The sequence below is a fragment of the Myodes glareolus genome, chromosome 14 (assembly GCF_982192425.1).
Source record: "Myodes glareolus chromosome 14, mMyoGla1.1, whole genome shotgun sequence".
Classification (NCBI taxonomy): domain Eukaryota; kingdom Metazoa; phylum Chordata; class Mammalia; order Rodentia; family Cricetidae; genus Myodes; species Myodes glareolus.
Genome location: NC_142039.1, coordinates 8,693,281 through 8,716,500, shown reverse-complemented (window position 1 = coordinate 8,716,500; position 23,220 = coordinate 8,693,281). Strand labels below are relative to the sequence as shown.

Here is a 23,220-nt window from a genome sequence, read left to right as displayed (position 1 = left end):
GGACCAGGTACAACCCAACCAAATCTGACACACAGAGGGGACAGACTGACAATGCTGTCTGTCTCCCACTGAGACTGCGTTACCCTTCATCCTGGCCGACCATGCCAGCCACTCTCTAAGGAGGGGGTGGGAAGGGACAGTATGGAATGGTGTATGAAGGAAGAGCAGAGAAAATGGCAATAAATAAAGAGTAAGCAGTATCAGCCTTACTGCAGAAGCAGCCATCAAACAAGGCTGGCCAGATACCCAAGACCCACATTTCAAATCCCCAGGTCCAAAAGAAACTCAGGACAAATGGCTAATGGTGCTGCCTAACAGCACACGGAAGCTCACACTGCCTCCAGGCTCACTCAGTGCCTGTGGCTGCCCTCAGCTCTCTCACCCCACCCTACCCTAACTTCTCCAGCTCATGGCTTCTCTCCCCCAGTTTTCCATTTCCATATAACCCTGCCATCTTGGCCATGTGCTCTCGTGATCCAGGTCTTGGTCCTTGCTTCCCCCGCCACACACACTCTCTTTGCTTTCCTCTCTCACACTCCCCCCCCCCCCCGCCCCAACCATGGCCCATGTTCAGTGTACCACTGTCTCACCCTGCTCTGGAGTCTGCCAGATGCCTCTGGCTGCACTCTCCACTCACAGTAAAAACCTGCCCCTCAACCGTACCTTTGAGCAGTTATATGTTCCCATTTATACACTCATGAACTCAACCTCTATACAGCATTATGGGGAGAAACGAACTCATACGTTTGCAACAGAACAACAGCCTGCTTAAGACCTGGCATGAAGGGCTGGGGTGTAGCTCAGTGGTAGAGCACTTGCCTAGCATGTGTGAGTCCCCAGGTTCAACCTCATACTAGAACAAAGAGAAAATGAAGAAAGAAATTTCACACTTAATTCTGATATGGGAGGTTACTCTCGGGCTCACCCCACTCACACAGAATTGCCTCTCCACTGTGCTCTCACAGAGCAATGGATACTAATTGTGCACACCCCTTTATTACTACTTTACTTTTATATACGTGTCAGTTTCCAGGTACTGTCCTGGTTGTGAGACCTTTGAGGGAAGGACTATGTTGTATCTCTAGTTTTTGGATGAACTGCCTAATATGTAATCAACTTTCCATAATGATATCAAAGACATTCCATTTACATGATGGATATTGGCAAAGCCCAAACATGACATCCAGTTATGTGTTATAGCACATCTTAATTATTTACTGTTTGATAACATAGTCATTTTTATTTTAAAAAAATCAGTTTTCAAAGTTTTGTGTACAAGAGCAGAAGTCCCTAACTGCTCAAACAATCCAAGTAATTTACAGCTCCAAAAATTTAAATAGTAATGAGGCTATCACTTCTAATATATAAGATACTCATAGGGAACAATATGCCATATGGCAAAGGGATATTATCCCAGGGGGGCTGCTGCTGCTTCTCTGGATTTGACAGATGGCGATATTTATCAAGGATTAACTTCACCAGCAAAACTTTACTCCCACCCATTGAAAAACTTATGTGATTACAGAAAGTCACAAGAAGTCCTATTCTGCATAGCCAGGGCAGACTCCAGAGATGCTGACAGGTACTTACTTGTTAAAAAGGTGATTGTCCACCTTTATCTTTGAGTAGGCTTTGAAGTCATCTGGCATCAACATGACAGGGATTTGAACATGGCTCAGTTCATTGATCTGGAAAAACATGAAATAAATAGCACCGGTTACTACCATCCTGACAAGGACAACTGGACTCTTCACCACACTGGCAAAGAAACCTGGTGAACGCGGGCATTCTGCCCACCTCTGCCTCCCACCATGAACTCTGTCCTGCAGTCCTCACTCCTCCCAGCTCCCATCCCTGGCCTGGGTGGCACAGGGGGACATGGAGGCCAGACCTGAAGGCTCTTTGTCCCCCAGGGACATATCCTCCTCCCTTGTCCTCCTCGTCCCTTCCAGACACTCAATTCAGAACTCCCCTGACCCCATTTCTAGGACAACTTCCTCTGTGAACAAAGTGTTATCTGAGAAAGAGAATTTTAAATCTGTGAGATAAATATTTGCTGAATTAACAGGTATCATTGATATACGGGGCACTCAGAGAATGATGTTGATATCGTATGGTCTTTTCTTTCTCATAGGAATTGGGTTTAAACATAAACACTGGGATGGGGCTTGAACGTGACAGTTAAGGATTTTCACTGAGGAAGGAGGAGGACAGCTTCATGGGGTGATGCGAGAATGAGAAGTTCCCATGGGGTTAGGAGCAAAAGCAGAGTCAGCTGTGGACACTTCCACCTGGGAGTCTGGAAGAAGAGGATGGGAGGTATGGGGCTATCCTGGGCTACACAGTCAGAACAAAGAGCAGAAGTGTGACTCCACAGGACAAAGCACAGAATCCCGTTTCCTTTACAGCACAGGAAGTGACGGGTGTATCTGACTTATGACTGTGAAAACCCTGACTTTTTTTCTTGGTTGTTTTCACCCTTGATCCCCATGCTATTTCCCCCCGCTGATATCAATAAAAACACTTTAAATGTCTGTACTTCTTGTAGAATGGAAGGCACTCTGAAGGGTTCTTGGTTCCAAAAAGCAAAAACAAAACCAAGCAAAAATCAGTATGTTTCTTGCTGGGGTATGTATTTTAATGCACTACTTGTTTCTTAGAAAGCAAGCTTGATTTCAGGACACCATCCTTCCTGTAGGGGCATCCAGCATGCTGGACCCAGTGAAGGTGATCAGCAGGGAAGCCTGAAGGCTGATGCTGGTTCCAACACTTTCTTAGACAAAGCTGATGGGAGCTGGTGGCTCAGGGGCTTAAAGAAAAAAGAAGGGGCTTGGAAGGACCAGTGTAAATGGTAGAAAATGAAGTTTGAAGAAACGGGGCTTGGCTTTGGGGCAGAGTCCGTTTGCATTCCAAGTTGTAGGTGCCATGCTGGCAGGGAATGGTTCAGAGAACAGGCACAGAGAACGATGGTTGGGTGGCTGGGGCTCTTGGGGTTTGAGACTCTTGTTGACCAAGTGTCTGATAGAGAGGAGCAAGGGAACTGTAGGACCATCACACAGAAATGAGAAATCCATGTCACTCAATTCCTGGGGAATTCCTACTAGAGTTGATGGGCGGGGCATTTGAACCCAAGACTCAAGTCCAAGGCAGCTAAAAGAGATGCTTGGGTCTAAACAGTGAGTGTTCTGGGGACTCAGAGCAGGAGTGAGCTGAAAGGCTTCTTGAAGGGTGTGAAGCTGAAGTCACTGCCGGGGCAGTGAGTTATGATTTGGGAGCATATATATTGGTTTAGGTATGTGCTGGGTTTGTGTGATATGTGTACTTGCTAGTGCAGGAATGTGCACACGTATGTGGGTGTGGAGGCCCAAGATTAACATTCAATGTCTTCTTCAAGTAGGTGTGTGTGTGTGTGTGTGTGTGTGTATGTGTGTGTGTGTGCATGAGCGCGTGTGCATGTATTCATGTAGATCCCTCTCTGAACGGAAAGATCATTCATTTGGTAGGCTGGCTGCAATGAACTTCAGGAACCTGTCTGGATCTACCGGTTCCATTGCCGTGGTTTACAGGAGCACACAGCACCCTTGACTTTTTACATGGGTGCGGATCCTGGGGGTCAGAGCCCAGGTCCTGGTGCTTGTGACATACAGCAGTCACTTCACAGACTAAGCCTTCCTCTCTTTAGCTCGCTCTCTTCCTTTATAACTGAGGTTGATACTGAGTTAAAGTAAATTTGGGGGCCATTTTATCTTTCTTCTACACTGTCTTTCATTTACAGAGGCTTTATATTTCCTATCTCCCTTCCCTGTCAAGTTATTTTTTCAAACTCCTGGGGCAGGTGAATTAACCACCCATGAACAAACAGTGATCCAGAGGAGCCGGCACTCAGAAGTAGCTTTTAATTAGTAGTCAATGTGTTTCCAACTGTGTCTCTTGAATATCTATTTTTTTCTGTAGGAATGCTTCATTTGGGTACATAAGGTAAGTGGTCCTTCATCAGCTTTACGGAAATGTATCAACTTCAGCATTATAACTGAAAGCTCATCCAACTTCCTGGGTGACTTTATTCCCTTTAGGCTATGACCTCGCCATTACACACTCTGAAAGATGCTTGTTTCTAGTTTAAAATCACAGTGGATGCAGGCAATAATAATGAGCTCCCATAAACTAACCCTCCTTGCTAACTTCATGTGGGGCTCCTGACTGAGCTTGCAGATTTCTGAACAGTGGGTTTTGAAGTTTTAAAATTTGTTGATTTAGCATTCTACTTTAGTCCAGTCATTCCATGTGGCCCATCCCAAAATCGGAAATAAAACTGACAATGGTTTGCTATTGTTCTTCTATTATTATTATCATCGTCGTCATCATTATTATATGGTGCTGGGATGAAGTCCAAGGCCTTATGGATACTAGGCAAGTGCTCTACCACTGGACTACACAGTCAGTCCTTTTCAGTATTTAAAAAAGAATTTCTGGGGGCCTGGAAAGATGGCTCAGTGGTTAAGAGCAATGCCTGCTCTTCCAAAGGTCCTGAGTTCAATTCCCAGCAACCACATGGTGGCTCACAACCACCTGTAATGAGGTCTGGTGCCCTGTTCTGGCCTGCAGACATACACACAGACAGAATACTGTATACATAATAAATAAATATTAAAAAAGAATTTGTCTTTATAGATATTTAAATTGGGACTACGTACGTATTTACGTAGGTTATATAATATTCATGGAAGAACACAAAAAGATTTGTGTTAGTCACTACTATATTAAAAGTCCCCACCCCTTAGGAATAAGCATATGTTATAAAAATCCAAATCGTTTTCATTTTCGGAGATAAGGATGGAGTCAAACAAACTGAAAGCACTGGTTTACTATTCAGGGCACATTTTATAGGGTTGCAAATATCGAATCAACTCTTAGAACCACTTTCATACTAGTGAGCGCCTTCTAGAAATCAAACAGCTGTATTCACCATCTTACACAGCTCAGACCTTTCTAAGCGTATCAGACACACATCCACGCAGAGAGGTCACTGGCTGGGTCTCTCTGTACCCCGAGAAGGATCTCATGGTTCTGTTTATGCCGTGCCAGTCACCCCCAAAACACAAGTGTTGCTCAGCATTGCCTCTCTGCCGAGCCATTGGGGACAGAGACTGACAGTACCCAGGCCTAACATATGACATGAAATAAAGGAGCTCTGTTGTCAACATCAATAGAAGAAAGGCTACGGCAGGCTGGGGAGGGCTGGGACAAATGTTTGTTCGTACCAAGGCCCAAATGACCTGAGTGTATTAGAATTCAAGAGTTAAGGAAGGGGGAGGACAGAGGGGAGTTGGCATAGTATGACGACGGAGGAAGGGAGCCAGGGAGATGGCTTGTCTCAGCTCAGCTTTGTCAGAACTCACTTTAATACTTGGCATTAATGCCACAGCTAATACAGGACACCTGCCAAATGCCACACTGAGGTTTCTAGAGACAGCATCTTATCTGATATTTATAACTTGGGAGTGTAGGTACTATCATTATTCCCATTTTCCAGATAAGGAAATCCAGGCCTCGTGAGATTAGCTGCTAGCTCTTAACTGGGCAGGCTGTATCTGAAATCCAGACCATGTAGTCAAGACTCCAGCAGTCTGGCTAGATTTCCCAAACTCAGGACCTTTTTACATTCCTGAGAGCCTCGAGGTTGAGAGTTCACAGCAAGGAGCCATTAAGAGACTAAAATTTATGCCTCTGCTGGGTTATAAACTTCTAAAGCATTCCTTTTTTTTTTAAAATAACAAATCAATAGAAAACGCACGTTTAATTGAATATGTACTGTAGTCTATAATTAGCCCAGTTGTGGTTTCAACCACAGTCTAAACTGGGATTTGTCACTCAGCTGTCATCCTCCCTCTGTTTGTCACTCAGGCTGCATTCAATCTGAATGCTCCAAACAGTTATTAATGAAGGACGCAACATTTATTTCCAGAGTAATTATTTATTACAGACAACTGTCCGTGGTTAATACGAAGCACAGTAGCATTTTGTGAGTGTTTCCTAATACACAGCGCTACTTAGGAAAGGTGTCTTGACGGTTCTTATTTCTACCACGGGCCAGCTAGCACCAACACTGTAAAGCACAGGCTTGTGATTTTCTGAGAGTTGGGGGACAGAAGGGGGACTCATTCTTGTAGGAAATTCACACTGTAAGCAAGCAATTATGTTTGAAAAAGTTGGGACCAGCAAACAGATTCTGGACAAGTAGGTCCCAATTCAACTGGTGATGGTTCTAAAATTAAGGCACATAAAAGTATCTTTATAAAGTTGCTTCATACTGAGGCATTAAGAAAAAATAAACTTAATATATACTTTTTAAGCCAAGCAAAAGATACATTCATAAACAGTGAGGCATTATTTATGACAATTAATTTGGATACAGTCATCCAAAATACTATGCTTTCAGACTAATAGATAATTAGCTGATGCTTTTTGGCTTTTATTTTTGTTTCTGCTTGTTTGTTTTTAGATAAGGTCTCACTATGTAGCGCCTGGTGGTCTAAAACTCACTCCATAGATCAGGCTGTCCTTGAACTCTCAGAGATCTACCTCCCTCAGGGATTAAAGGGGTGCACCATCTCACCTGCCTCGTAAATGGTTTTAATTCAGCCAAGAAAAAAAAGGATTAAAACCTCAAAATCCCTCGCACGTAGAAGAGACCCTAAAACATTTACTCTGATTTTAGTAAAGATACTTCTCTAGAACCAGGCGGTGTTGGCACGCGCCTTTAATCCCAGCACTCAGGAGGCAGAGGCAAGTGAATCCCTGTGAGTTCAAGGCCAGGCTGGTCTACAAGAGCTAGTTCCAGGACAGCTAGGACTGTTACACAAAGGAGAAGCCCCCCCTCCCAAAAAAATACTTCTCTAGAGCTCATGACTCACCGAGTTAAAACAGGAAGCCAGTATGAGCAGCTGTGGGCTCCAGGGCTCCAGAGCTTCCTGGGGCAGCCAAGGGTACCTATGATTGGGGCAGGATGTGAGGTGCCGACAGCATGGGAAGGACCCAGAGGTGTCCATCCATTCACCCCCTCCTTCCAATCTCAAGCCAAGCAAACTGAGTGCCCACGTTAAAACACAGTTCAGTAAGAGAAAGCAGAGTGCTGGGGTAGATCACTAGGAAGAACAAGTAGCAAGGAGTCAAGACAAACAAGACCCAGCAGGAAAAAGAACTCCCATGCATAACTCAACATGGTTGTTCAGAAGGCCAGGTAACCACTGACTGAAGACTTAGGGAGATCTGATCACAAGTGTGCCATACCAGATTTTCCACACTAGGCTTTCCGTTGCTTCTGGCTCACACAAAACGAGCCTCACTTCACGACAAACAATGTGATGACTTAGTGTAAAAAAAAACTGAGCCCTTCTAGTATCACTATTTGAAAATAAATATTTCCCCTTACCAGACTCATCCTAGAAAATTCCTTTGCAGCTCTTTGATAAAGCATGCAACGATTTTCCTGCCAAATCACTTTTTCTGCCCCGAGGTTCATTCCACATAGGAAATGAACGAAGAATATTTACATGGTATGGCAGGAACTGGAAGTTTTGGCTCGTTTTACTCAACTCCCATACCAGAGGGCCTACGCACACACAAACGGGAACTTTCAGAGTCTCCTGAAAAAAGACACACACACACACACAAAAGAAGACCCCAGCTGCATTTCCAAGAAAATAACTTCCCCTGTGTGACTTAGAAACACCACCAAGATTCTCTCCCCACGCTCTTCTGAGCCACCTACACTGTCCTTGGGTGTCAGAGGGCAGGACTAGACGGGAACAGACCAGAGGTTCACAGCTTTGCAAGTTACAATGGTTTTCAATTTCAGCAGTTTGAAACTAACTTGAGTAACACAGATGAATCTTGTTTCAACAACAACAAAAGCAGACTAGAATAGGGCAGAATAAAGCAAAAGGAAGAAAAAAAAATCATGTTTCCTATTTTCTCTTATATTTTTCCTTCTAACTTAAGTTTGGGGAGAATTATCAAAATTTTTAAAATCAGATTTTTTTAGTATTAATTTGATACCCACTTATAATTGATAAGGTACATGCAAAGGAAAAACAAACCTTCAATAATAATTTGCATATCATTTGTAAATACTTTTTACAATCTTGTCACAGATATAGGTTGAAACAATTAAGGACTTCCAAAAAACAAACAAACAAACAAAAAACAAAAAATAAAACAAAAACAAAGTCCTTGACATGGCATGTGGCCCACACATGGGCTGGAGTGGCTCTCATTACAGCTGACATTGCAAACTGAATAGCAATTTGAAAGTTCTGAGGTTTCTGTGGGGCAGGCAGAGCAAATTAGAGTCAATTACAGAGGTAGGAAAACCAGGCAGCTGAAGATGTTTGTGAAGTGTATTTTTATTTGTCACAGGGTGAGGGGTCAATTTTCTACAGCTGCTCCATCAATATTCATTTTCTGAAGGCATTTTGGAAAAGCTAACATTTCTGTGTTTGTAGATCAGACAGATGACAGGATCCAAGGGTGAGCTACCTTCCAATATCTAGAAAATAATATTTCATTTTGACAGGGCAAATGAAATCGTTCTGATAGCGAAGCTGCATTATAAGCAAAGACTTTCGCCTGCAAACTCAGAAACTACATTAATCACTTAGGGGGTAATTTCCTCTTGAATAAGAATGACCAAGGCAATCTTTTGAACAGTGGCCACCTGATTAAAATGAAAATAAATGTCAGCAGCAATATTTAAACTCTGGCTTGGAATCTTACTTGATTATAAGGCAAACACAAATTCTACCATCTAATAACATAATGCCAAGAGTTCTAGCATCAATAGTCCTCTCCCTGCCTGCCCCCTCCGTGCACGTGTGTGTGTGTGTGTGTGTGTGTGTGTGTGTGTGTGTGTTTTGGGAAAGGATCTTCCACTGACCTGGCCCCTTGTCAAGTAGGCTAGGCTAGCTGGGAGTGAGCCCCATGGTTCTACCTGTTCCCACCTCCTCCAAGACAGGGACTGTAAATGTGCACTTGGTTTTTTTACTGTGGGTTCTGGGGAATGGACTCAGGTCTTCATGTTTGGGAGGCAAGTACTTTACCAACTGAGCCATCTTCCCAGCACCATTCCAAAGAGAGTTCTGATGGACTGGCTCACTGGCTGGCCCAATACCGACTTCACCCAAAGAATGGTTTCATGTTAAAATTTACCACCCATAAAACACAGAACCCAACATTAAATTGCTGTTTGAAAGCCAGAAATCTTGAAGTTATTACAGAGGAACATGGGAGAAAAGAAACAAACAAACAAACAAACAAACAAACAAAAAACAACAACAACTAAAAAAGACTTCGCAGTGAAAACAAGCGTTACAAAGCGGTTCATTTAGAAGGATCCCAGGCCTGAAGTCTAGAGACCCACGGCTGAGAACTGGTCCTACCGCTTTGTTCAGCCCCAACGCCTTGAGCTCACATTGTGCTGTTAAAAATGAGTTTGAAAAGTCAAATGATGTGCTTTTTGGTTCAGTGATTTAGAAAGTGCTTAAATTAATTACATATCTTTATCAGACTTCAGAAATTTTACACACGAATCTAGATTTCCGGATTCTTTGACAACAGGAAGTGATAACGTGGCATGTGCCTGCATCCTGTCTCTGATGTGAGTGGCCACAGAGATTCGTTCCTTGCTGGGCACATTCGCCATTTGTCTCTCTCTCTGCTGACTGGGTTACTGCTCAGCCGGTCAGGTGCCGTAGGACACCAGCGCCTCACCTTGCTGGAGCTGGCCCAAAATACACACGAATCAAAAAAAAAAAAAAAAAAAAAAAAAAAAAAGGATTTTTCACAGACTTTTTTCCCCCTAATTCCTCAATGATCTATGTGAGCTCATCCAGGTTGGTCCCCCAGGGTCAGCTGAGGAAGCTGCTACATCACATCTTCAGCTGTGTTTGTTCAGCAAGCTGCCTCTAGAAGGGCACTGGGTGGAACCCCAGAAAAGAACAAGAACCATGTGGCAATGATTCAGAATCATTTAAATCCCCTACCATCCTACTAGATCAACAGTTCTCAAACTGCGAGTCTCAACCCCTTTGGGGGATCAACTATCAGATATCCTGCATATCGGATATTTACATTACGAGTCATCGCAGTTGCAAAAATTACAGTTATGAAGTAGCAATGTAATAATTTTATGCTTGGGGGTCACCACAACATGAGGAACTGTATTAAAGGGTCTCAGCATTAGGAAGGTTGAGGACCATTGTTCTAGACAGAGAAGTTGACTCTGCAACTCCCCTGCAGGCTCAGGTGTCTGTCCACCTTATTCCCAGCTGGTGACACTGTGCTAGGAGACTGTGGGGCTCCTCTGGGATGTGACACCTAGCGGGAGGATGTAGGACACTAGGCTAGGCCTTTGAAGGGTGTGGTCATCTCTGTCCCCTACCTTATTCTTGCAGAGACAAACCAACCTTCTGAAGACCTGAACCAACAGCCACAGGGACCAGGAAAGTAGCTGACACAGACCAGTCCCTTCAGCGAGGAAGAGACTTTGTTGCTGCCTGCAGCTGAGGATGTTCAAACACAACAGTGAAACACTTGGTGGTGTCAATGCACAGAAACGCTATTCCTCTGGGTGACAAGATGCCAGCAATTATCCAGACTCTAAGGAACGAATCTGGACAGTTTCAAAGGAACGTATGTTTCTTTTTTGTCAGTATCTAATATGTTCAAATAGTTTACTACTTCCTGGAAATTCATCTTGTAATGAGGGTACTCTCAAACCGTGTACCCTGTGAAGGTGGGATTCCATCCGGGATTGGATAATGGGGTACAGACAGTCATTCTGACAGGGGGTCCTAACACTCCCAGCCCTCTTGGAATGGGGTGCAAATCGCCATGCAGAAGATGAGGTGGCCTGTCACACAGTGGTCCTGTTAGCAACCCAGAGAGCAAAGCAAATTTGCTGAAAAAGTACGCAATGCCAACACACATGCATCATTAGTAAAACTTGCAGAAGATGGGCGAAGGATTAGCTTTGCCCAGTTTGGCGCATTTTTTGTTGTCATTGTTGTTGATTTGTTTGTTTGTTTTCTTTCAGAGAGGAGTTTTTAAGAGATTTCCCTATTGAGCCTGTGTTAAGACTCCAGAGAGGAAGTGCTGGATTCCTGGTCTCTTAGGCTAAACTTCTGTTTTCCTTTCCAAGCACAGAGCAGAAGGGCAGCCAGCTCAACCACCCGAGATCTGCCCACAGAACAATATGAGGAAGGCTACCATTATGCTGGCAGTGGCGCTTTCCTGGACTCCTGCTTGTAGTTGATGAATTCACTGCATTTTTCTCTCCCTTCCAGAAACTCCACTGGAATGACAAGAGAGGAGGTGCGGGGTGAAAAACAAAACAGAAAATAACAACAAACCTATGACAAAGACATGGACCAACAGACAGCAGGGAGGAAAAATCACAGAGAATTTTTAAAAGGCAGAAGATAAGCAGAGAGTCCTCAACTGAACAAAGACAAGAAAATGCCGTCCTAACACGCAAGGACTTGGACGACTGGGCTGTTACCAAGTCTCCATAGCTGGAATCTCAGAAGCAGAGACAAGGGCTGATTTATTGAGACCAGGTCCCAAGAGGCTCTGGATTAAAGAGCCAGGTACCAGCCTGGTCCAGGAGTAAACAGAACTTGTACTCCAATTCCCGGGATGACTCCTTCACCCTCTGCCTTGCTGCAGGCACACCAGCAGTCCAGACCATTCCTTTGGGAACACTGGAGCGCTCCACTCTGGAAAAAAGACCTGGAGAGGGGGACTCACCATTGGCAATATTACAAAGGCTGCCTTGCTTGTCACCCTCCCATCAGCCAATAGGTATTATGCTCCATGTACCCAGACCTCACCCACTGGCCAGCAAAGCCTCAGGACGGAAGATGAACTAATATGGACAAGCTGATTCTCCCCCCCCCCGCAGCCCCCCGTATGCAGTGCATGTGCCAAGTCTCAGCCTGTGCCCTGTGCAGCTGTTTTCATCGGACGCACTGCACCTGAGTTTCTGCGTGCCCTGTACCCATCCCTAGCTGAGAGAAACAAGCACCCACAAAGCAAGTAAGCACCTAAAAGGATGAATGCAAAGAAACCTCAGACCCAAGCCATGTGGAGACAGGTGGAGCTGACCTTAGGCATTCCCTCTGTCAGTCAATCCAAATGCTAAGCACTTCATGGAACATGGAAGAGAGTTGTTCAGAACAACTCAAATGACTAGAAAGACTTCATTCAAAACATGGGTTTTCAACTACATTTGCCAATGCTCACCCTCCCCTAAATGCACACTGTATCTCGAGGGTTAGCTGAAGGTACGGACGATGAGCGCCTACAGACAGCGACTGTAGATTTTCAAAGATGCGCTTCATGTGGCACGCAGCTGCCAAGCTTAGTGCTTCATCAAACTTCACGAAATTTCACGGCTAATGTACATATGCTTCATATAAGGTGCCATTAACAGCAAAAGTCCAAACAAACACATCAACAAACACAACAAGCCCTGCACAACACTAGAGAAACGCTCTGTACTCCTACTAGGGTAGGACCAGCTAAAGGTGCACAAAAGCCAACGTGAGACCAAATCGGCATGGGTCCCTCGGCCAGCTAATATCTACTGGTGACAGATGCCCTCAAGATAGGGTCAAAGTTCAGGACTTAAAAATAGAATAAATTACACAGCCTAGGGAAGCTTGCTTTAGCTGCACCAAAGTAAGTTGATTCTAGCAATTCCCTGCCTGGCATTACTAAGTGATCGCTACATTTGAAGAATGACTATGTGTGGTTCTGGGAGAGCAGAGCACAGGCCCGCAACACTGTAGAATTTAGGGGATGAGTCACGTGCTTCCTGTAGACACTGGTGAAACTTGCCAGCCCTCAAAGGTGCTGCTCAGCAGAATGCTACCTAGAAGCAAAACCCCCACAAACACACCATACACTTCCTTTCTGGGGAAAGGTGAAACTCCACAGTAAGTTAGAAAGTAACACCTTTTCAAGAGAAACCAAAGTTTTGGAAAGAGAGTTAAATGAAAAGCAAGTATTTGTAAGTTTCCACGTTTGTCAGCTTGGCAATAACTACAAACAAACAACTGTGTTTGGGCCACCTATGAACACTCATATCCACATCCAAAAACTCTAGAATGTTCTATCTAGTCCATGAGAAATGTTGGCAGAGCGCTCTGATTACTGATTAACTGGTCTAGAACACAGGGACTGGATGTTTAAAGACACACAAACCTCCTGGTCAGTTCTGAAGTCTTCAGGGAAATAAAACTGCAGCACTTGAAAGACAACAAAATAAAACCTCAGTACAGCTGGCGTGGGTGATAAGAGAGAACGTGATAATTTGCCAAATGCAGGCAGTGGTAGCGTTCTGTCATTATCTGGGTTTATGTATGTTTGTGAGGTGTAATTTTCAACAACAAAGCAATTACAGCTAAGAAGCAAACTGCACAGAACTCAGAGCTAAGCTTCAAGAAAGTCATGGTCAGGTCACAATTTTGAAAAATAATTAAACAATTATAGTACTTGAACTAAGAAAGAAAGAGTCTTTAACCAACCTACAGGTTCTTTGTGGTGTTCAAATTATTTAAATATTTAATTGAACTTCTAAAATTTGCAAATAGGCTACAGAGTGTATATTGACATTTACATAAAAATACAACTCAGCCTACATGTTAGTATGCTCAGTTCACACACTGAGCTACACGGATTAAAAACTCCTGCAGTCCACTGTTCTGAGAATTACACATCTTTACTCATCTACTCCTGGGCAGAAAGCAGAAAATCTGCTGGGCTCCGGGGAATAAAGAGTTCCCAGATGTTTCTAATACAGTCTTTTTCTAGGCGTGGAGTTGGCACACTGGAGAAAGAGAGCCCATCTTTCCATACTGGCTTGTGGTCAGGGCAACATCACCCTTTAAACAGTGTCAAAACCTTTCCCATTAATGTTTGTTCCCTGTTAATGATGTATGATGCGCTCACCAAGGAGTAATGGCTGAGAAACTGCACGGAAGGAAAATGGTGCTTCTGACACAGTGAGCAGAAAAGGCAAAGTCAGGATCCTCCTGATTAGCCCTGCACCCAACTCCACAGGCTGATAAGGCTGCCTACGTCCTTTGCACCAAGACCTTCCAGTTCTGAAGTTGGGGCCGCATAGGCCACCGTGTCACCACTGAGGCCCAGCATGGCATTTTAAAATGAAGCAAGAGTCTAGTACACTCTCCTATGGGCTTGTGTGAGCAGTCATTCAAGGAGTTTTAAAAACCTAAGGGAGTGCTACAAATTTATTTCAAGGGGTTATGCTCAGTGGTAGTATACACTTAGCACTGGCATGTATGATGTCCTGGGGGTTCATCCTTGGCAGTACACACACACACACACACACACACACACACACACACAGAGAGAGAGAGAGAGAGAGAGAGAGAGAGAGAGAGAGAGAGAGAGAGAATTAATTTTAAAAAGATACCCAATGGTTATATGTGTGAGTTTTTAGTACATAAATCATGTTATGTTCTATGATGGTTTCTTCTCCCTCAATTTTTAGAACATATTCTACTGAAAACCATTAACTAAGCTATGAACCTTCCTATCTGATATGCTGAACTCATCACGTTTTTCTGGCTAGTCACATTCTTTGGCCTAAAATTATTTCAGCCATGTGTAAATGCACCGAGGAAAAAGCAAGCAAGCAAACTGAGAAGCAACTCAAATTTTTAATCTAAAAAAGAAGTAACTGTTTAGCAAACAACATTCCCAAGCTTCTATACTCGAGCGAGACAATGCTGTGTCTAAGGCAGGCATGCAGAGGACGAGTTTGGCATAGTTCTCCTTTGTGAAGGAAAGCATTTCTGAACAGAGGATATTCTACTCTGAAGAGTTATTCTAAAAATCTCGCAGCTTAGGTTTTACCACGCCCACACAAGTCACAGTGAACTACAGAAAATCCCTTATTTGGAGAAAAATTTAATTAATTTATTTGCAGCAGGTTCTCATATCCCCCATAGGCAGCCAAAGATGACCTTAAACCTCTGCTTCTCCTGCTTCTACCTGATTAAGAGCTGTGATTAGAGGCTTGCACCACTGTGCTTGTTAGGGTTTTTTGTTTGTTTTGTTTTGTTTTTGTCAACTTGACACAAGTTAAGAGTCATCTGTGAGAGAACACCTCACTTGCGAATATGCCTCCATCAGATTGGCCTCTAGGTGAGTCTGGGGATGTTTTTGATTAATGATTGATGCAGGAGGGCCCAACCAACGTCTGAATGAGTGGGGCTGTATACGAAAGGTAGGTGGTCAAGACAGTAAGAAGCTTCAAGAAAGTCATTCCTCCATGACCTCTGCTTTAGTTCCTGCCTTCAGGTTCCCGCTTGAGTCCCTGCTTTGAGTCCACCTCCTAATGGTGGACTGTGATATGGAAGTGTAAGCTAAATAATCCTTTCCGTCCCCTCCCCACGATGCCTTTGGCCATGCTGTTTTATCACAGCAGCAGAAAGCAAGCTGGGACCCATCACCATGCACGGTTTTACACGGTGCTTCATCATGCTTTGCAAGACTCCAGCAGCTGAGCTACATCCCAAGCCCTTATTTTATATCTTGATGCAAAGAGTAGATATGTGGTTGAGAACAGGATTTGTTTGTGTGGGTGTGGGTATGTGGTATGGGGATCAAACCCAAGATTCTGCAAATTCAGCAAATACTCTGCCACTGAGCTACACCCCAGCCTAAAATTGGATACTTTTAAACTTTTTCTCAGATGCTTGCATATATTGTGATGGAGTGCTTTACAAATAACAACACGCAACAAACTTTAAAAAAAAACAGAAAAAACAAGTGTTGCAGTTTAATGATTCATTAATTTTTAAAAGCATGCCACAGCAATTAACATATCTTCTAGTCACAAATACTCCCATTTGCAAACTGTCAAAAGAACAAAAAATGCTACTGTTTGTATTAATTACTTTAGGAAAAGGAGTACTTGCCTGCACATGAGTGTGGCATAAACATTTCTGTCCCTCTTCTCAACACATCATATTCCATATTCTATCACCACAAAAACAGAGGGGCCAATTCACCAGAATTAATGACAGAGAATCCTAATTCCTAGCTCATCAGCTGACAGTATTGCCTCTTTCTCCACCTGCAGTGAACATGAATTTAGGGTACAATCTACCCAGATTTAATTCAGTCTGTTCTCTGGATTTTAAACTTGGAAACCTCTAAAAGTTTGAACAAGAAACTGTACTCTTAGCTATTACAAAACATCCAAAACTTTCTCTTGTCAGGACAGATCAACTACCTTTATGGACTTTTTCATGGGGCATTCAGGGCCAATTTCTTTTGTCAAGATAATGTGCAAACTGCAGGCATTTCAGGTAACCTTCCTCTGCCCCTGGCTTTTTCAACAAGCTCTTAGAACAAGCTACCCTTGTCCCGAAAGGTTTATGGAGAAGCCATGCACGGTTTGAACAGTCTGTTTTCCCTAACGACTGGTCATGAGCACCTGTCTCTTTTGCATCAACTCCAGGGAACCTAAAGACAGCACTGTCTCCTGCTCATCAAGGATGAAAATCTAAGAAATGACTTGAAATTCCTTGCACATGTTAAGCCAAAATCTAGTATGAAAAGGAAGCCGCTTCCTGTGGCAGTGTGCAAATTTGCTATGATGCCCAATAAGTTAAGCTTTGCTTTGCTCCCAGCAAACCACACAAGGGTTCTGCCTGTGTGGGCTGAAGACCCCACGGTGTGCAATAACAGCAACTGTCTGAGAACTCTAATGACTCCTTATACAAAGACAGTCTGAGGAGCAGAGCAGAACCAACACGTGTAGCTGCAGAGGAAACAAACATTCCATGATGAGAGCAAAGCTGGCCTGCGGATAGCTTTCTTCTCTCCCAGATTTACAAGTGTGTTAAGGGTGAAGACTACATATATTTGTCTTTCTACATTCCTGTCCATCCCTGGGGACACAGTGCAAGAAAGTTGAGGGACAGTTTTTAACTAATTTCTTTACTTAGAAACTGAAAATGTAACTTGATCATTTTATCTAGAAAAGTGAATTTTAATTATTCTTATAGATATTTCAGAAAGACACGGGATCAGTCTCCATTTACCAGGCAAAAAGTTTGATCTAATTAAATAAAAGCATATTTACTCCAAACAAATAAAACTTATAAATGAAGTAAAAATATTCACCAAGCACTCATTCCATTGGACAAGGAATTCTTAAGAAAGATGTTTCCTTCTGTGTGTCTGCATTATGTTTTAAATTAAAGAAGAATGTTCACATCCAGTGTTAAAATAAGTTTTATAATTTTTTATACATTTATGAGCCTTTATCACATTCCCAGGCCCAGGAAATAACAAGAAAGTAGCAGCCTAAATACTTTAAAGTGTATAGAAGGAAAAAGCAGCTTTTCTTATTAACTCAAACAACAAACAACAAAAAAAGAACTTTTCTTGTGACTCCCATACAGTCTTTTAACAGCCAATCAAACAATGCCAACGGATGCACCCCCCTTTAATATATAAGCATCTTTGAGCCTATTATCTCAAGGTCAGGGGATGGAGCACAATAGTAGACCTCTTGCCTGGGGAAGAGAAAGAACATAGCTTCACTCCCAAGCATTAAACATCCCTTTTAATAATAATAATAGAAGAAACACACTTGTCACCTCTAAACACAGAGAACTAAAACTTTGAAAATGAAAGTGGCAACAGCTGCCAACAGCCCGTTTAGCTTAGTATCTTACGTATTCATGACTAGTGCGGGTTTTCTTTTCTTTCCCTTTTTGGTTTTTCAGAGACAGGGTTTCTCTGTGTAGCCTGGCTGTTCTGGAACTCTGTAGACTAAGCTGGCCTTGAACTCAGCGATCTGCCTGCCTCTGCCTCCAGAATGCTGAGATTAAAGGTGTGTGCCACTACTGCCCAGCTACCCATGACTAGTTTTCACGGCATTTTTCATAAATTTGGGTAAAGAGCAGGTTAGACCCGTGAGGTTCTCTACCAATTGCAGGGAGCTCAAGTGGGCAATGACTTTATGAAAAACAATCTACCAGGCGAGCTCATTAGAAACAAGCTATCCTTTTCCAAACACTCCATAATTCTATAAATTTGAGAACCCGAGAGTGAATTTTTAAGTTTTTACTTCTAAGTATATGTGAGTGTATATGCACGTGCACACCTGTCATGCACACGTGGAGGTCAGAGGACAGCCTCAGATGCCAATCCTCACCTTCTGCCCTTCATCTCTTTGTGGTCGGCAGTGTGTGCACAGGCTCGCTGGCCCTCAAGTTTGGGGCTCTCTCTCTCTGCTTCCCATCTTGCTGCACTGGGGTTACAGCTGGGCATGAGTGTACCCAGCTCTGCATGGGCACGGGGGGTTTAAAGTCAGGTTTTCAGGCTTGCACAGCGAACCCCTGACACGCTGAGACATGTTCCCCGCTGAGAGGGACTTTTAAACCGACCATAAATAACATCCGAAGATAAATTGAAGATTCAAATAACGTAACCTATAACTTAAATTTCCAGTGGGTTACCACTTCTGCCAGAAGATAAACCCTCCAGCACAGCTTTGGCAAATACCACCATCCCAGTCTGTGGGCTGGTTAACTCAGTCACTCTAATTTTCTTCTGTCCATCTGAATCAGCAGGCGGAGGATACACTGAAGCAAACCAAGCCACAGCATGCAGCTACTTAAAATAATACAGATGACGGGGAAAAGAAAGCTACCTGGATGGCTTTGTCCCTTAGCTGACTGGACCACCTTCACAATGCTCTCTGTGTTGCCAGCGGGCCCTATGTCACTGCCAATGCATGCCCACAGGAGCGAGGCTCCAGCAGCCCCCTTGTGTGATGTGAAACTGTCAGAGACTGTGGGCCATTTCCTCTTCCCAACTTCTAATTCCGATGATGACTTATTCTGCCCCAGTGATCATGGTGATCATTATGTGGTTGAGCCTGCTTCCTCTAACCCCGAGGGCACAGAACACTGTGAGTCCTGACCTTGCTTATTATATACTTCAAGGTTATAAACATCATGTTAAGTGCACTTTTCCGTAGTAATCTGGACCATATCAAAGTAGCTGCTTAGTAAGAATCACTAAACAACTGTTACAATATGACTGACAGAACGACTCTCCTAAGTGATGGGGATCTGGCCATGAAACCGCTTTCCCCTGGGGGAGAGCGTCCACTGACTCAGCAGCGTCAGGAACTGTTGTGCTTGCTCCCTTTAGATCAATGGCACTACCGTTCAGTTTTCAGACATCAGCAGATAAAAGATTATCAATAAAACACTAGAACAAGACACAGAGAATAAAGAAAAAGCCCCCCCCCCGCAAAAAAAAACCGACAACAAAAACCTTATGTTCTAAGTGTTGGTTTCTGGAACTGCAATGCTCCCTAAGCCTCAGCAAGGACATGCAGATTGAAGGGGTGGCTCAGCGTCCATCTAAGTCAGCAGTCAGGGTAGGACACAACAGTTCTCCTCTTTAAATAGAGCAGACACTAGGCTGGAGCTCTGTGGGAGAGTGTTTGTCCAGCATGGGCAAGGTCCTGGGTTCGAGCCACAGCACCATACACACAAAGGAACAAAAACAAACGGTTAATGATGTGGAAATGGAGGCTGTGGGAGGTGGGCAGGAACTAAAATAACAAGTTTTCCACAATGCTGCCACCATGGTAATGAACAGTAATCCTTGTTCTTAATTTTTAGAAACAGCTTCCTATAAATAATAACGGTAATAGGTTATAGCTATTTTAGGCTTAGTATTTGTCTGCTGTCTCCAGCCCTGAGTTGTATGTTGAATCCTTAATGGACTAACATTTGGAGATGGAGTACCAACATTTAGGAGGCAATTAAGGTTAAATGATGTCATAGAGCTGGGGGGCTGGATCTGACAGGGTTAGTGTCTAATCAGGGGTATTTAGAAAGCTTCCTCGCTCCCTCTGCACCCCCCATGCCTCACGTTAAGTACGTGGTCTGGTGAAGGGCTATATAGCAGAACCAGAAGGTCGCCTGCGCGGGTTATCTCACCAGAAACCAGCCCGACCAGGAATGTTGGGCTTCCCAGTTCCCTGAGCTGTAAGGAATCGGTATCTGTTGTCTAAGGCATCCAGACTACGGTCTCTAGTTACGGCAGCCCGTGCTGGCTGGCATGGTAACCTGCAAAGAAAGAATCCTTGATTTTATGCTTATTTTTACAACTTTGGATAAGTAGATAAAGGGGAAGAAAGAACACATCTGCCATACCGTGGAATTCCAACGCTAACCGTGGGAGGAACGACAGAAACACAGAAATGCAGCAATGTGCAAATCTTAACTACTTCAGGCTAAGAAGGAGCATCTGGTGTTAGAATGTCTGATGAGAACCAGGATAATGACAGGAGACTCTAGGACTCTCTCAAGAAGCTCAAGAGCAAAGGGGACAATAATTTCACCATGGAGACAGCTGATGCCACCCTAACCAAGCACTGCTGGCTATGTAAGGAGCGACCTCTGCGTAAGAGGCTGGGGACTCTTGGCCTTCGCTATGTCACATTTTAATGATGGAAATTCTTTGAAAATGTAAAGTGAAAATGAAGATCCTGACGGTATTTTAGTTTAATGTACATCATTTGATTCTCTCCCTAGTCTACAGCATGCTTATCAGTTCACAGCTTAGTTGGTCTGAGAGGCTTCTGTGCTATCTCAGGGGACTATTTCAGGCCCCACTGGGTAAACCACATCTCTCCAAGTCCATAAGCACGAACAGTGGAATTCACGCATAGGAAGCACATTTCTGAAATCTAGCTCAACGTTGAATGAATAGTAAACCCCTACGGACTGTTTTTAAATAGAAATTATGGGGGGAGGCGATAGCCAAGTATGGTGGCACATGCCTATAATCCCATCATAGGAGTCTGAAGCAGGGGGATTGCAAATCTGGGGTCAGCCTGGCCTACATTGGAAGTATGAGACCTGTGGGTGATTGGTTTGAACACAAAGCAGACAAACATCGCGAGGATGAAAGTGGAGGCATTTTCCGTTGGGCAGACAGCTCCGTCTCACGCTGTCATGTGTCCTTTGCTTTTCTGTCCCTGCAGACTTTTCATCAGCAGCATCCATCCTTTCTGAAAACCGAATACAGCGTCGCCAAGGCCAGCGTTTATTCAGGGCTCACTACACACCAGGTATCTGCCTTGAATGCAAGCTCCTCTTGCTTCTGTCTCCTGAAAACTAAGATGCTAGCTAAACTTTGGACGGCCACTCTCTTTTCTGAGAGAGGGTCTCAGATTATAGCCCAGGCTGGGCTGTAACTCAATATGTAGCCCAGGCTGGCTTTGAATTTGTCCCAATCCTCCTGTCTCAGTTCCTTAAGTGCTGAGATTACAGGCAGAAGCCACCATGCCTACTTCGAATTGTCATTCTTCAATGCTATACTCAGGAGCTGTTCACAGCATGCCCTGAAAAGAGTTCCTAAAGTAAGCACCACACGATGAGACAGATTGTGACTACGACAGTGTAGCACTGTTTCCTCAAATCTCTGCCCCAGTATGGCAGCAAGTTGGCAAGTGAGGGACCAAGGGGTCTGCCCACACAAGTCAGTCAAAGTCTTCACGAGGCATCTCAGGTGGGGTCTCCAGAGCATGGGGCATCCAGCGTCAGTGCCCTAGGCTACTGTGTGCACACACTGCTCCTACAACAGAGTCTGCACAGGAGCGGGCTTGCCACTGCTGTCAGCTCTGCATGCACAGGAGCGGGCTTGCCACTGCTGTCAGCTCTGCATGCACAGGAGCGGGCCTGCCACTGCTGTCAGCTCTGCATGCACAGGAGCGGGCCTGCCACTGCTGTCAGCTCTGCATGCACAGGAGCGGGCCTGCCACTGCTGTCAGCTCTGCATGCACAGGAGCGGGCCTGCCACTGCTGTCAGCTCTGAATGCACAGGAGCGGGCCTGCCGCTGTTGTCCACACTCCCTGCATGCACAGGAGCGGGCCTGTCATGTTGTCCACACTCGCTGCACAGGAACGGGACTGCCACTGATATCCACACTCTCTGCATGCACAGGAGCGGGCCTGCCATGTTGTCCACACTCGCTGCACAGGAGCGGGACTGCCACTGATATCCACACTCCCTGCATGCACAGGAGCAGGCCTGCCACTGCTGTCCACTCTCCCTGCATGCACAGGAGCGAGCCTGCCACTGCTGTCCACTCTCCCTGCATGCACAGGAGCGGGCCTGCCGCTGTTGTCCACTTTCCCTGAGGAGACACTGACTATATCTTTACTGACTTTTATTGAAAGAAAAATGTTGGTAAATCGAATTCAAATCACAATCATTTGACTTCCAGGCATGAATTGGTGGTGAAAGGAAGTGCAGCTGGCTGCCACCAGGGCCTCTGGAGACAGCTGAAATGGATAAAGCCCATCTGCAAGATGGCTGTCCGGAAAAAAGCTGGGGCAGAGGGGTCAGCTGAGGGATGTGGGGAGGCAGCTGTGACAAAAACTGGGCACCTGTTCTAGAACTGGCTTCGTCTGCTTCCATTTGTATCATTCGTCACTGCGCAGCACCTGGAAAGTGGACCGCAGGGCATCACGGCACCTGCCTTTCCTGCAGTGCTTCCAACTCAGATGGGAGTTGCTTCCTCAGGGGCTGCAGATCCGGGACAACACCGAGGGATCTGCTCAGAGTGCTGCTCTAGCGACTTGGGGCTCTGCATATTTCTGGTTTCTGCTATATCCTGCACGTGCCATTGCCCCCCCCCCATATCCCGCATGTGTCACTGCCCGCTACATCATGTACATGTCACTACCCGCTATATCCTGTACATGTCACTGCCCGCTATATCCCTCACGGGTCACTGCCCGCTATATCCTGTACATGTCACTGCCCGCTATATCCCGCATGGGTCACTGCCCCATATATATATATATATATCCTGCACATGTCTGTGGGTGTGGAGGTAAATGAAGGTGCCCACAGGGTCCAAACGGATTGCCAGATCCCCTGGAGTTGGAATTACAGGCATTAGGGAGCCCGATGGGGGTGCTGGAACCAAACTAAGCTCTTCGGCAAGCAGAGCATGATATTAACTGCTGAAGCATCTCTCCGGTTTCTAAAATAGCATATTTTAAAAGTAATTGTAAAGTTAATTAATGGATAATTATTTAAATCATAAGAAATTGTTTAAAGGGGTTAATTAACTGAAGTGCT

General features: G+C 44.5%; 1 protein-coding gene across 3 annotated transcripts in view; it reads right to left on the bottom strand.

Moving 5' to 3' along the window:
* The window catches only part of Pip4k2a (phosphatidylinositol-5-phosphate 4-kinase type 2 alpha), a 167,609-nt gene that overhangs the window by 73,028 nt on the left and 71,361 nt on the right, over window positions 1-23,220 (bottom strand). For 2 of the 3 annotated variants that reach the window (XM_048461087.3, XM_048461086.3), the window contains exon 2: window positions 1,591-1,688. In XM_048461087.3, coding sequence (XP_048317044.1) covers window positions 1,591-1,688 — 98 coding nt within the window. Of the gene's footprint in view, window positions 1-1,590; window positions 1,689-6,914; window positions 6,956-23,220 lie in introns of those variants that run through there. The other variant, XM_085699024.2, reaches the window with a different exon arrangement.